The 16,364-nt window shown below is 36.7% G+C and overlaps 1 protein-coding gene across 4 annotated transcripts in view; it reads left to right on the top strand.

The window, feature by feature from the left end:
• LOC133610360 (electrogenic sodium bicarbonate cotransporter 1-like) overlaps positions 1-16,364 on the top strand; it is a 105,375-nt gene that overhangs the window by 56,717 nt on the left and 32,294 nt on the right. For all 4 annotated transcript variants that reach the window (XM_061966553.2, XM_061966549.2, XM_061966551.2 and 1 more), the window contains exons 8-12: positions 2,569-2,726; positions 2,790-2,877; positions 7,995-8,149; positions 10,513-10,629; positions 10,706-10,880. In XM_061966553.2, the coding sequence (XP_061822537.1) occupies positions 2,569-2,726; positions 2,790-2,877; positions 7,995-8,149; positions 10,513-10,629; positions 10,706-10,880 (693 nt within the window). The remainder of the gene's footprint in view (positions 1-2,568; positions 2,727-2,789; positions 2,878-7,994; positions 8,150-10,512; positions 10,630-10,705; positions 10,881-16,364) is intronic.

Here is a 16,364-nt window from a genome sequence, read left to right as displayed (position 1 = left end):
TCTTATACGTCTAGTCTCTTACGTGAATGAGCTAAATAATATTATTTGATATTTTACGCTAATGTGTTAATAATTTCACGCATAAGTCGCTCCTGAGTATAAGTCGCACCCCCGGCCAAACTATGAAAAAAAATGCGACTTATAGTCCGAAAAATACAGTAATAACATGTTACATTTACGTCTGTCCTGTCCTGCCACATCCAGCCTGCCAAAGCTTTTCATGTGGCCCGCCGAGCATCACCCATATCGTGATGTCTTTTGTATTCGTGGTCATGTTTTTTGTCTGAGAATAACCCTGGCGATCAAAGCTCGTTTAATACATGTAGCGCTAAATTTGATCGGAAGAGGGCGATGTCGCTACACCTTAGGGTTAATTGTGATTAGTCCCAAACATTGTGTGCAATGTTTGATGTCGATGTTTAATTTCTATATACATCTATTGTGTGAATGCATTAACACCACAATTTCTATTTTATTTTTGTAAAATACACAATTGATGTAATACTTTTGTAATGTTTATTTGATGTTTATATTTTCAGTCTTACAAACCTAAATGAGGGAACAAGTGTAAAGAAATACAACTGAGGAAAGAAAATAATTTCAATAGAAGGACCATCAATCCTCAACAAAACTTCTGGAGCTTCTGTTTCTTCACGCTGTTTAACTATTTGTCTCGCTGGGAACGAGTAGCGAGGGCAGAATAATTAATTTATTGACAGTGCAGCGTGAACGCCGATGTGTTTACTTTGTAATTAAATAAACGCAGTCTCAAAGAAATATAACCTGCGGAGGGACTTTCTGACGAAACATCCATACTTCCATGTGGATTTTTCCTTGGGCTCTTGAAACTGTGGCCCTCTTCTTTTTTGTCGTTGAATAGCCCTGATTTACGTGTTTTGCTCATTTTGAACCACAACAATCATGGCAGACTCCATGAAAGACAACAAAGATTACTTTGGGACAAATGATGATCCAGAACCTTATATTTTTGAGCCTGAATATACGGAAGATGAGCTACAAGTTTCAGAAGGTGTGTGCTACACAGATTCAACTTTAATAAAACACATGTAGCAATATTGCTAAGCGCTAAACAGGAAATACAAACATAATGAAACAATCACTTACAGTACAATGTCTGCTCTCACTGGAATGCCGACTGATGGGATGTTTATATCTTCCTGTTTAGCTGAAGAATTGCCGCAAATGAACGTCTTTTTGTGTCTTTCGAGCCATCTGCAGGTCTAAGTTGGATGTCGAAGTTGACTCTGAGGCGATGCAGCAGCTCAGCAGCCATATTAATATATATATATATATATATATATATATATATATATATTTTTTTTAAACATGCTAGAAACAGTCAGTTTTATAATATTGGTGACCAAGTATATTATTCATTATTAGTTATAAATTTTAGCTTTTTCACCATTACATACCAATTTTTTTGCTCTTTTTGTCTTACATCTTTACTGTTTTTTCACTTCTAAGAACAGAATAAAAAAATAATATAGTTGTGTGTTTAAAAAAAATTATGTCCGTACGAAACTATTCATGTTCAGTTACAAAGTTAACAGTGTTTATTATTGTTGTAATTTTTCAAATTACTTAGTTCATAAGTTAGTATTATTTATTTTTTAATTAACTAACTAAACTTTGTCTATATTTTAAGTATGTTTTATTTTTAATTTGAGAGCCTATAATATTTTGGATCAGGGTTGTCTAAACTTTTTCCACCAAGAGCCGCATACTGAAAAGTCAAATACTTGATTTTTTTTTTTTAATGCTAAAAACGGATACTTTATATTTTTAAAAACTAATTGTTGTGTTATTGGTGACTAATTATATTATTAATAATTATTAGTTTAAAAATGTCAGCTTTTTCTCATTACATTCCGATTTTTTTCGTACATTTTACTGTTTGTTTTTTTGTTGATAAAAATTTGATTATTTGAAAACACACAACTTTTTGAATGTCAGTACACACATTAGGTATATTTGCACAAAGTATCGGTATCGGATTGGTATCACCCATTCCAGTCTGAAATTTTATACTGTATCGAATCGGAAAGGAAATCCATGTTATTGCACATCACTACTCTAGGAATTAATATTTACCGCTAATTTTGTGCTGACGAGCTACAGAGTCCTGTAAATTCATGATTGGCAGGAGATGGTCTGACATCTAAAGTGTTTCCTTCCTCTATTGCAAAAATAAAAACAACAAATGTATATATTTTTTAATTTATGATGGACCCTGCTAGCATAGCTGTGTTAGCTCCATGCTTTAACATCATGTTAGGTTAGTTTATTTGCTGAAGAAAAACAAAATGATCCAACTTGGGTCTAGCTGAATTTTAAGATGTGTAGTGAAGCCTGTTTTTATATTTATATATATATATATATATATATATATATATATCTCTCACAAAAATACATTTGAGCGCCTCTTCTCTCAAGTGAAGCTCATTATAGATTTGTTTATAATTATTGCCTTTAACACCAAACAACTTTTGTTAGTATGTTTCGGACATGTTTGTCGCTGTAACGCCGCCGTGTGCTTGCGTTCAGCTGAAGAACAAGTTCATGAAGAAGCTCCCCCGCGATGCCGAGGCGTCCAACGTGCTGGTCGGCGAGGTGGACTTCCTAGAGACTCCCTTTGTGGCGTTTGTTCGCCTGCAGAACGCCGTCATGCTGGGGGCCCTCACCGAGGTCCCGGTCCCCACAAGGTAAGACGCAGAAAACCAAATTAGTCGTGTCGGTTACTGTGCTAAGCAGACGTTCCCTCGCAGGTTCCTCTTCGTGCTCCTGGGTCCAAAGGGGAAAGCAAAGTCCTACCATGAGATTGGGAGATCTATCGCCACCCTGATGTCTGACGAGGTCTGTGAACCACCTGCTTGCTTCTGAAGTTTGTTGGAGAATAGCCACTTTGGTCAATAGTGATAGACCGTATTTTCCGGCCCATAGGGCGCACCGGATTATAAGGCGCACTGCCGATGAGCGTGTTTAGTCAGGTTTTTTTTCATACAAAAGGCGCACAGTCGCTTCAGGATGCGCCGTTTTGTGGGCGGTCTTATTTACGTGGCTCACCTTCGGCAGCGTCTTTTCTCCGTCATCTTTGTTGTAGCGGTGTAGCGTGCAAGGACGGGAGTGGAAGAAGTGTCAAACGGTGGAGCTAACTGTTTTAATGACATTCAGACTTTACTTCAATCAATAACGGAGCAGCATCTCCTCATCCATGGCTCACTAGTGCAACAACGAGGTCATGAAAAACCATCCGACCGGAACTCTCTAATAACTAAAGTTCCTTGGGTGAATAATATAAACTCACTACACCGGTATGTTTTAGCGTTTTCATGGCGAGTTTACTGACCGATATAAGTAAGAACTTTACACTACTTTATATTAGAAATGGCAACAAACAGCGGAGGATGAATGTCCCATAACAAGAAGATAGAGGAAAAGAAGAAACTTATCCACTTCGGTGTTGGCACGGACTACAAAGACGGAACCGCGCAAATTTTCAGGACTTATGCAGATCCCAAATACACGTCAACGGGTACCAGAAGGTAAGAAAAGTTGCTTTTGCATAATATTGCGAAACAAAACACCAGATAATATGTCTTTCCTTATACACACACACCATAATAATACTCGTATGTTGAAGCACAATACAATCCATCGAGCGGTGCAGCTTCATAGCTTACCAAAGTTGTACTAAAACATTTTGAGAGATTTTTGAGCACCCTGTGTAATGTTCTATATTTTCAATGGAACATATAACATTTTGGTGGTGTTTACTTGAGTCATATTGCAGTCTACACGTATCTCTTACGTGTAACTGCCATCATATTGCAGTATACACATGTCTCTTATGTGTGACTGCCATCTACTGGTCACACTTATCATTTCACCATGTACCAAATAAAATAGCTTTGAGGTTGGTAAGCACAACCAAAATTATTCCGTACATTAGGCGCACCGGGTTATAAGGCGCACTGTTGAGTTTTGAGAAAATGAAAGGATTTTAAGTGCGCGTTATAGTCCGAAAAATACGGTATATAATATACGATATAAATGATGTCCATTTGGCTGGGTGATAAAACGATATTATTAAAAATCACGATAGACACGTAATCGATATCAATAAAAAAATGCGTTCGATAAAACTTCAGATTCTTCTTCTCCGTCGGAACAAAGTGGAAGTTGCGAAGCAAGGTTGGTTGCATGAACAAAGGCGCTCGCTCTCTGGTAACCGAGCAAAGCAGGAAGTGATGACTGATCAGCGGGAGTGGCACGCTAACAGCCAATCAGGTAGCAGTATCAACTATCACGTTTGGTTGCGCCGTTTTGTTGCGGTCGATTCTTAGAATGAGGCATGAGAAGAGAGAATAAGGGCTCAACGAGTTTGGGCGCCCCCCTCAAAATGTCAACGACCCTGACCTCCCGCCCTGAAAACACGGTTCGAAAAAAAAAAAAAATCATGATTTTAATCATCCATCCATCCATTTTTCTACCGCTTATTCCCTTCGGGGTCGCGGGGGGCGTTGGAGCCTATCTCAGCTACAATCGGGCGGACAATGCAAAAATATCATCCAGTTAAAAAATGTTAAAATGAATGAATACATGATTTCCTGTGCTTTTAGCTCAGCAGTCAGCGCACTTGCTTTTCACACCGGCTTCTTAAAGCAGTCGGGGGGAAAAAAAAGAAAATGTGTCTGGGGGCCAATGTGTATTTGTGTATAAAGTATATGTACTAGAGATGCGCGGTTTGCGGACACAACCGCGGAGTCCGCGGATTATCCGCGGATCAGGCGGATGAAATTTAAAAAAATAAGATTTTATCCGCTCGCGGGTCGGGTCGGGCGGATTAATTAGATTTTTTTTTTTTTTTTTTTTTTTTGCGGGTGGCAGTTAAACCAATTGGGAAATATATATACATAGTTAAATGTTGTTACCCACATACGAAAAACGAGCAGGAACCTGCAGCATATGCCACAACAGAAGAAAAAAAAAAAAAAGAGATGGACACTTTTACGGAGCGGAGGGACGCCTCGCCGGGGTCCGGGACCGAGGCTCCTTCCCCCGAGAGGGCCCCACCGGGAGCCGTAGCTGAGGCGATCCGCGAGAAGGGCCCGACGCACGTCCAGGGTCACTACCGCGCCCACCGCACCGGTGGGCGACGAAAAACGTTGAAAGTTTTCCACTTGTATCGCTAGCAACGGCATTAGACTTGTGTTTTTTTGTCCCAACGTGGTCTTTTACATCACTAATTCCTCCGTGTCCGATCGAAAAATCTTGTCTGCACAAGGTGCAATTCGCGTAGTTTTCACCCTTTTTTTTTTTTTTATTAATATTAGATATATAACAACGGGCGGATGGCGGGCGGATGCAGTTCTGATCAAACGTTACATCGGGTGGATGGCGGATGGTTGACGACTTTCTGCCGCGGTTGCGGATGAAATAAATTGCCTATCCGCGCATCTCTAATATGTACACATTTAGCTGTAAAAATCTGCTGTAGAGTATGTGTGTTTGGGTCCCTTTTTTTAATAATTTATGAACACTAATACCAAAAGTCACAATGTCCGATAGAGTTCTAAAAAAGTTATGACAGACCACCTCAAAAAAACGGAACGGAATTTTATAATTTTTTTCAGAACGGGACACCCAAAATGTACATTAAAATAAAGAAAGTGGGATTTACAATATTAACTATGAACAATAAAACAGTGAATATTAACATATGAACATCGCTCCTTTTTTACTTCTCAGACCAGCTCCTCCAAAGACATCTTTTACAATCAAGCAAAACACAACAAAAATGTAACAAACAGCAAAATATGAAGGCAAAGGGTAATAAACACCTGCAATATGATATATTATCACTTTTACGCAGAGATTTTGTTGTAAAAATTTGCTTCCACATTTGTTCCTGACACACGCGTTTGGGGTTGGCAGCTCTGAAAACGAACCCCGCCCACTCTGCTTTGTTCCTGGTCTGAGCTGCTGTGACGTAGATTACCGTAATAACTCAAAAGCGCAGATTTCAAACATTGAAATACTTTCTATAGTTCAAGACTTACAGTCATTTAAAAATAACACTGCACATCATAATGGCGGCGACAGTTTTGATGTTAAAGGTCTAAAAAAATTGTGTAAAACTTCCTGCGGGCCGGATTGAAAATGTTAATGGGCCGTATTTTGCCCAGGTCTGCGCTACACAAAGCAGAGCTATCTGTGATTGACAGCTATGAACACCAATCGTTGCAGTCCGCCGTCAAAATCGGGGGGGCCCTGATTGGGTGGGGGGGCCCCTTGGGTTCATCGATGCGGCCCTGAAAACTAATGCAAAGTGTTGAAACAACCGAAGGACACATGTTTTTTTACATTTGAACAGAAATGTAGATAGAACATGTTAAAACAGGAACGAATCAGATGTTCACAGTAAATCAGCAAGTAGATGAATATTAGTTTTGAGAAAATAATACGACCAGAAATTACGCAATATGTGACTGCGCGTGTCAGGAGGCAAATTAGAATCTTTGGAATGTATGTCATTATGGCACTGCAACATGTAAGGCTATAAAGACTTAAGGCCGTAAAACACCTCGTCAGTTCTTAAAGTCTTTACAACGTTAACAATTTTAATTGATTTTCATGACTCTCAGATGTAGCGACGAACTGTAGTTACTGACAGAGGTTTTCTGAAGTGTTCCTGTGCCCATGTGGAGATATCCTTTACACACTTTTTGATGCCATAGCAAAGAACAATTTTAATTGATTTTCATGACTCTCAGATGTAGCGACGAACTGTAGTTACTGACAGAGGTTTTCTGAAGTGTTCCTGTGCCCATGTGGAGATATCCTTTACACACTGATGTCTGCTTTTGATGCAGTACCGCCTGAGGGATCGAAGGTCACGGGCATTCAATGTTGGTTTTCGACCTTGCCGCTTACGTGCAATGATTTCTCCAGATTCTCTGAACCTTTTGATGATATTATGGACCGTATATGGCGAAACCCCTAAATCGCTTGCAATAGCTTGTTGAGAAATGATGCGCATGTCAGGAGGCAAATTAGAATCTTTGGAATGTAAGTCATCAAAGCACTGCAACATGTAAGACTATAAAGATTTTGGGCCGTAAGACCCCTGCTCAGTTCATACAGTCTTTACAACGTTAACAATTTTAATTGATTTTCATGACTCTCAGATGTAGCGACAAACTGTAGTTACTGACAGTGGTTTTCTGAAGTGTTCCTGTGCCCATGTGGAGATATCCTTTACACACTTTTTGATGCAGCAGCAAAGAGCAATTTTAAATTGATTTTTCATGACTCTCAGACGTAGCGACCAAATGTAGTTACTGCCAGTGGTTTTCTGAAGTGTTCCTGTGCCCATGTGGAGATATCCTTTACACACTGGTGTCGGCGTTGAGAAACGTTGTGCATGTCAGGAGGCAAATTAGAATCTGTGGAATGTAAGTCATTATGGCACTGCAATATGTAAGGCTATAAAGACTTTAGGGCCGTAAGACACCTCCTCAGTTCATACAGTCTTTACAACGCTAACAATTTTAATTGATTTTCATGACTCTCAGGTAGTCAACCATTTTAGGGCGGATGAAAATTAATAAAAACCTCCTCGAGTGTGACGCACAAAAGTCCGCATTATGACCGTTTGGGGAAGAAGAAAAAAAGTGTGTTCCGTCGCGCTTGGCGCCTCCTCGACAGGAATGTTAACAGAACACCTGGCTGTCAAGTTCCCACAGGCCTCTTGCTTTTTCCCAGAATCCTTGGCGTGTGTCAACATGGCAGTGCAGGAAGTGTACTTTTTCCAGGGTTTCCTCCAGTTAAACTTTACCCCCTCCTCGCCTTATCACGTGCTGGAGTCCGCGGTGACACGCCGACTGACAAATTTGTTTGCATACGAGCCCCTCGGGGGTTAGATTTGCGTGTCGGTGACTCAAGAATTCCAACTGTCGCTCCACGTGCAGGTGTTCCACGATATCGCCTACAAAGCCAAGCACAGGCAGGACCTGCTGGCTGGGATCGAGGAGTTCCTGGACGAGGTCATCGTCCTGCCCCCCGGCGAGTGGGACCCCGACATCAGGATAGAGCCGCCCAAGTCGCTGCCTTCCTCCGATAAGAGGTCGGAAATGACTTAACATTTAGCGACTTTTTACTGTCATTGTGCCAAATGTCGCTAAATGACACTTTGCCTCATGTAGTAATAGAGCAAAAGGACGTTTTGATAAATATGAACAAAAATTACAGATGGCAATCTTTAGCTAACTCACGATTCAATTCCGATTCTTGAGATGATTCGATTCCGAATAGATTCTTCATTCAACACGATTCTTGCAATATACAGTATTACTGTATTTTCCGGGCTAAACAGGTATTTATGCCGCACCTACAAAATTTAAGAAGAAATAAATATGTTTACATATATTAGCCGCACTGGACTATAAGCCGCAGATAGAAAGATTCTGTAAATGTTTATCTACCTACCTTAATTGTTTCCAAACGGTGTCTGGAACACGGCAGTAAAACGGCGGATCAAACAAAACACAAGTCATCGTCATGGACCCACTAGCTGCGGAAGCTAGCTCTCCAATCAGCTAAACAGACTCAACAATTCCTCTGTGAGGTTTTGGTGAATTTAAAAAACTCAAAAGAATGCCATCATAAGTTAATAATACTAACACAGACACTCGTGAATGTGTTAGCATATCAGCTAATGCTAATGACGCTCTCTTGATTACATGACGATAGCATGTACAAATATGCATGAAAAGACTCCTACAGACATCACACATGGGATGGTTTAGTACGGTAAGTATCAATAGTTTTAGTTGTATTGTAAAACTTACAAACGTGGCTTGGAGTGATGAGTTAAGAATCCATACAAGTTGAAACGCTATGGACGAATACTTCTGACTCAAGAAGTACATTTTCAACCCAAAGCACGTGCAGTGAGCGAACTCTTTCAAAGGATGGCGCCATAGCACAAACAATAACATACCTTTACAGTGTCTCTGTCGGTGTTTTATGAAAACTATTTGTTGAATACAAAACATTATGGCCGTTAGCGAAGAAAAAGTCCATAAATCAGCTGCACCGTTTTATAAGCCGCAGGGCTCAAGGCGTGGGAAAAAAGTAGCGCGGAGAATACAGTAATTGGTATACAAGTTATAATAAAACCTTTTCAAAACAGGGTACAGGTTTCAAAAGCATCTCTTGGCTGCTGACCTACAACTTGTACGCACCCTAAAACGTATTTTTACAAACTTGTTTTTTATATTTTATTAATGAAAATCACAATTTTAATCAATATAACAAAAGAAAATGGATCAACTCCAATCGAGCTTTACATTACTTAGGATATAAATGTATACCTACCAGAAGGAAAATCAACAATTTATAAACGCAATAATATCAATAATATTAATGATGATATCAATAATAGTTGTTTATAATGTTTTTAATCCAAAAATGTATTATTTAAAAAAAATACATTTAATTTCTATATAAATTAAAACATCTTTAAGCCGATTCTCAAAAATGATGAATCCATTTAGAGTCGGGTTGAATAAAAATTGCAGTTTCTTTTTTTTTTGTGAACCCGTAATACAAATTATTACTTTTAAATGTTTTATTTTTTATATCAATTGGATCTTAATATATGTAAAATGATCAAATTACAGTTTAGGATTCAGTTCAAAGTTTTGTTTGCTGCAAAAAATCGAATCACGATTCTAAATAAATTTGAATCCAATTATAATTTTAAAATACATATATTGAAAAAAAAAACGCTATATATATATATATATATATATATATATATATATATATATATATATATTTATTTTTTATGAGTATATACTGTATATACACATATATATACAGTTATATATATATATATATATATATATATATACAGTTATATATATATATATACAGTTATATAATTATTTTTTTTTAATCGATTTTAAAACAGACATTTTTTAGGCTATTTCCGCGCTTACTCGCTGTACATATTTATCTGTCAGCAGCCAAGAGGAGCTTTTTTAACCTGTATTCTGTTTTTAAAAGGTATTATCATTTTTATACCAAAATATACTGTATATTGTGAACATTTGTTTAAAAATCGAGAATTGATTCTGAATCGAATGTCACTCCCAAGAATCGCAATTGAATTCATTCTAATGGTGAGTTGTTGTTGTTAGTCACATCCCTATTGCTTAAGTAGCAAAGCAACAACTGCTGTGGCACTGGTTCTTGTAAAGGTTCTGGTTGCTGGTCATGTTTTGAATAAAAAAATATTTTATATCAGTAAAAATATTTTTTAAATCCAAATTTTACTGTATAAAAAATATATTGTATAGTATATCATTAGGAATATATTAAATTACCCAGACTGGTTATAATAATTTAAAAAAATACATTTATTTGCCTGTTCTCGAGCTGTATGTGTGATTGTGTTGTTTTTTTGTTGTGTTTCTTCCCCAGAAAGAACCAATATGCTGGCTTGGAGCCCCCGCCGATGAACGGCGACGCCCCCCATGATGCAGGTCACGGCGGGGGAGGAGGTCACCAGATTGGCGAGGAGCTCCAATGCACCAGAAAGTAAAAAACAAAACAAAAACAAAAAAAACCTTTTGTAAAGAAAGAGTCTTGTAAGTGCGGATGTCGTGTCGCTCAGGTTTTGCGGCGGTCTCATCCTGGACGTCAAGCGCAAGCTGCCGTTCTTCGCCAGCGACTTCTACGACGCGCTGCACATCCAGTCGCTGTCCACCATCTTGTTCATCTACCTGGGCACCGTCACCAACGCCATCACCTTCGGCGGCCTGCTGGGCGACGCCACGGAAAACATGCAGGTGAGGGAGAAGCGGGAGGGAAAGCAGCTTTGTACCTCAAAAAAACTTTTATTACCAAACAAATTTAAATCAATTTGATCAGCGTTTGCCGCCACTAAACAGCACATTTTTTTCATGTAACATGCTTTAAGAAAAATAAAAAGCAAGGAATATTGTTGAAAACAATACAATAGAACTTCTACGGTATCTCCTTCTCCATCAAACACAACACCTGCAGCCTCTTCATATTTTCATGGATAAATTTATGAAGCTATGTAATAATGTAAAGCATTTACCTTCTACAGTATCTCCTTCTCTGTCAAACACTCCATCTGCAGCCTCTTAATTTTTTCGTGGATACATTGATGAAGTTATGTAATAATAATGTACAGCATTTGCCTTAGAGAGCAGACTTCTACGGTATCTCCTTCTCCGTCAAACACACCATCTGCAGCCTCTTCATATTCTCATGGATAAATTGATGATGTTATGTAATAATAATGTACAGCATTTACCTTAGAGAGCAGACTTCTACTGTTTTTTGTTTTTTATGATCGCCACACGTCATGTTTTTTATGATTTCTTTCTTTAACTCACTGAATATCATCCACTTCTTCTTCTCAGCACTGTCCTTCACACTCACTCTCTTCCTTCCAGTGGTTGGAAAACAATGTTATGTCCATCTTTTAGCTACAAGCTAACGCTAGCGAGTAAGACCGGATGTTAACCTAAAGTGTAAAATTTAGCAGAAAGAGTGCTCGTATCCCGAAAAACTCGTTGGACGAGTAGTTTTTATTCCGATATGAATATCGCTTAAATGTATTAGTAAAATTGTTTTCATGTGTTTGGTTTAATATTTTTTTAATTAAATAAAATGTATAGTTTAGAAAAAATAAAACTAAATTAAAATAGTCAATTTTAATTTGTTTTACATTTAAATTAACTTTTTTTTTTTTTTTTTAAATGAAATGAGCAATTGCGTAATCGCCTGATTCTTGCGGACTGAGTGTGAAGCATCCCAAAAAATTTGCTCGATGAGTCATTTTTATTCCAATATTAATAATGTCTAAATTTACTAGTAGAAATTTTTCGTGTTCAGTTTTATACATTTTTTTATTACAAAAATGTAATTTATAGTTAAAAAAATAATTAAAACTAAATTAAAATAATTTGCAAACTTTAAAATGTCTCTACATTTAAATAGCTTTTTTAATTTTTTTTAAATAATTTCAGTACTCTTTATTTTTGAGGAAACAAAACTGCCATTCTATTCATGAAACACTATAAATTTTAATAAAAAGTTTTATTAAATTAACAATTACGTGAACGCCTGATTCTTTCCGAATGAGTGTGAACCATCCCGAAAAAGTCACACTTTTATTCTGATATAAATATTGTCTAAATTTACTAGTAAAATTGTTGTCATGTGTTTTGTCTTATTTTTTAAATAATTTAAAACATTTGAAAAAAAAACTTTTTCAAATCATTAAAACTAAATTAAAAATAATTAGTCTAATGTGCATTTTTTACATTTAAATGAGCTTTTAAAAACATTTATTTCACTACTATTTTTTTGAGGAAACAAAGCTGCCAAAAATATATTTTAATAAAGAAATGTTTTTAAATAAACAATTAAGTGACTGATTTAGCTTGAGCCAATTTCGAAAAACTTGCAAGATGAGTCACTTTTATTCCCATGTAAATATTGTCTAAATTTACTAGTAAAATAGTTTTCATGTGTTTTGTTTTAAATAATTTTTAGTCATTTGAAAAAATAAAATGTATTGTTAAAAAAACATTAAAACAAAATTTAAATAATTTCTCAAATTTAAAATTTCTTTACATTTAAATTTGCTTTTTTTTCTTACAATTTAAGTACTCTTTTTTTTTGTTTTTTTGTTTTTGAGGAAACAAAACTGCTATTCTATTCATTAAAAAAATATATTTTAATAAAGAAATGTTATTAAATAAAACAATTACGTGACTGATTGAGCGTGAACCATCCAGAATAACTCGCAAGATGAGTCACTTTTATGCCGATATAAATATTGTCAACATTTCATGATTTCATGATTGTTTTCATGTGTTTAGTTTTAGAATTTTTTTTTATAAATGACATTTTTTTTTTAAATTATTATTATTATTTATTATTTATAAAGTTTATAGCTAAATAAAATAAAATGTGTCAAATTTACATTTCTTTACTTTTAAATTTGTTTTTGTTTTTTTAAAGTCAGAACTTTTTTTGAGGAAACAAAACTGCCATGTGTTCATTCCAAAACATTTTTTACTTCAAATTCCCGCAGTAAAAATCTAAAAATATTTACTGAGAAATTTGTATATATTTTTTTTCCCAAGAAACTAAATTAAAATAGTGAAATTTAAATTTGCTTTTTTATTTTTTTCTAATTTCAATACTCCCTTTTTTTGAAGAAACAAAACTGCCATTCTCGTCATAAGAATAAAAAAATATACATATGTATGTATATATGTATATATATATATATATATATATATATATATATATATATATACAGTGTTTCCCACAGGACAGGCATCTATTTGTGGTGGTGTGGTCGGGGGCGGGGGGTGGCAGCGGTGATGACCAAGAAGAACGCGGAGTTGGAATATAATTACAATACTTTATGTACATATTTATCTACAGATTTGAACAATTAGTTATTCACTGAAATATATTTATTAGTTGTGGTTCTTACAAAAAATATATCTTATAAAATATAAAAGCTAAAATGTCTCTTAAAGCTCTGCACCTTTAATTAGTGCATACATCATCTGTGTGAAGGAGTGAACATCCAACATTAGAATTTATTACTAACGAGCAGAACCGCTCTATGTACAGCGCCGTCTAACCTTAAGCGGCAGCAGCTCAACACATGCAGGGTTCAACGTTAAGGTTTTTTTCTACTTGCCCGACTTCTCAAATCTACTTGCCCCAATATTTTTACTTGTCCTGCCTAGGTTTTTTTCTGGCTGTGTAGTGCTCATGGCTTATATCTTACTAAAATCCTTCTCGTTGACTATTTACAACACTACACAGTATTTATTATTATTATTATTATTATTATCTATAATTACATTTAAATGGCATTGCATACATGTAAAATTAAATGCTATTTCACATTATTTGACCAGTAGCAGTTACACCCATCTGAACAGGTCAGCCACCTGTTTAAAGCCCGATCACAGTTGAAATCTTGAAATGAAGGGCCTTTAATGGCCAAAACATTAACCTGGACAACATTTTAACAGCTGGTTGGCTCAGATTTGATTCTTTTCATTGCATTCACATGCTGCAGTGGACAGTGGACAATTAGCTTCAGTATTAATGCAGTATCTGATGCACCGTCTCCACGTGTGTTTATTGACAACAGGGTTATAACCAGGACACGTTAGCTCGTCGGTATGGTAACAGGTGACTGTTACTGCGTGCGTCTGCCCCGGCCCCCGAGTCAAACAGCGGCGGTGTTAATGAAGCAGCGTCAGGCTGCTCACCGTCAGTGAAACGCTCGGTGAAATCGCGGATTAACGTTAAATATATGACGAGCCACGAGCGATGCAGCTATAACCTATCTCACCTGGTAGAGCACCCGCTTGCTTTGCTCCGCGTCAATCCCCCCTGTCACCCTCTCTCCCCCCTCCCCCGTCTCTCTCCAGCTGTCCTTTCAAAATAAATGCATTCAAATCCCGAAAATAAAAATTAAGAAAATCTGAGTCGGTGCTGCACACTGCACAGGTTCGGACCACTTTTGAACTTGTTTGCCAAGACGTCTTACCCTCGTATTTTGATCCGGTCGGTCCGTTCTTCTTTTACTTCGTCGTCGTCGTCGTCGTCTTCTTCTTCTTCTTCTGGCCCACCAGGTGAATTAAGTGCTATTGGCGAAGTTACAATGCATAGTAGGCTACCGCCACCTACTGCACCGGAATTGTAACTACAAGCAACATTCACAGACAGAGTCTCATTGCTTTTATGAGCGGTCGAGCGAGTCAAAAGCCGAAAAATCTATTTGTGGCGGACGTAATTCTTTCGTGGCGGGCCGACACAAATAAATGAATGTGTGGGAAACTGTGATGTATTAGTGTGTGTGTAAATATATATATATATATATATATATATATATATATATATATATATATATATATATATATAATTTAAAAAAAAATTAATTACCGGTAAATAAACAATTACGTCACCGCCTGACTTTCCCCCGCGATAAAAAATCGGGACGTCTTCGCTTTTTGTCGCCGGCGGTTACAAAGCCACCAGCACACAAAAAGGTCCTCCGCTGATTAGTGCCCACTAATGTGCAGCTCAAAGGCTCACACCGCACCCATCTGTTGGCCCGGCTGCCTCCGCCGCCATGATGGCGTCCACGTCTTCCCCTGAGGCGGCACGGTGGAACAGTGGACAGCGGGCCTGCACAGGGGATTTGTGCGGGCCTTAAATAACCGTAAGATCCAGATTACTCGGTGGCTGCCTCGTCACTACTGCGTTTCCACTGACCTCCACACGTACCGCAAGGGGGAAGCCTGACCTGACTTGATCTCTATTTCTCTCTGCACGCAAGCGCGCACACACACACACACACACACACACACACACACACACACACACACACACATACACGCACGCACACACACATTTTCTTGTATTTTTTACCTTCCTGAGATCTCCGAAAAATGCCTCCCTCTTTAGGACCACCCTTTCTAGATGTATAAAGATTAGTATTTACAACATTAATAATATATACATACTATACAAATATAGAAAAGTGAGTTGGAATTTCACAAGAAAAAGGTCACAATTTCAAAAAAAGAACTTAGAATTGTGGCAGTATTATAATAAAAGTCGTCATTTTACTCAACGCAAGTCATAATTTTACAAAAAAAACTGAACATTTGTGCAATATTATGGTACAAGTTGGAAATGTATTCAATAACAGTTGCAATTTTACAAAAAAAGCTTAACATTTTGGCAATTTTATGAAAAGAGTCGTAATTTTACCTGTCAAAAGTCACAATTTTAAAGGAAAACTTTAGAATTTTGGCAATTTTATGAAAAGAGTCATAATTTTACGCGACAAAAGTCGCAATTTTATAAGACATTTTTTAATTTTGGCAATATTATAATAATTATCGGAATTTTACTTGGCAAAATTATGACAAAAGTCAAAAATGTCACTATTTTACAAGAACAATAAAGAAAATTGGCAATATTGTGATACAAGTCAGAATTTTATATGACAAATTTCACCATTTTGCGTTAAAAAGTAATAACTTTACATAAAAAAGTAATAATTTTACATAAAGTAATAATTTTACATAAATAAGTAATCATTTTACGATTAAAAAATGTTCCGCAATATTACAGAAACAGAAAGAATATGAGAAATTGTTCCCAATTTGATAAGAAAAAAGTTGACACATTGTGAGAAAAAATACATATTAATTTATTTTTTTTAAATTAATTTTGTCCAAAGGGGGCGC

Source organism: Nerophis lumbriciformis, linkage group LG11, assembly GCF_033978685.3.
Source record: "Nerophis lumbriciformis linkage group LG11, RoL_Nlum_v2.1, whole genome shotgun sequence".
In the NCBI taxonomy this organism is placed as follows: Eukaryota; Metazoa; Chordata; class Actinopteri; order Syngnathiformes; family Syngnathidae; genus Nerophis; species Nerophis lumbriciformis.
Note: the sequence above shows the minus strand (reverse complement) of the source record. Positions and strands in the feature narration are given on the sequence as shown.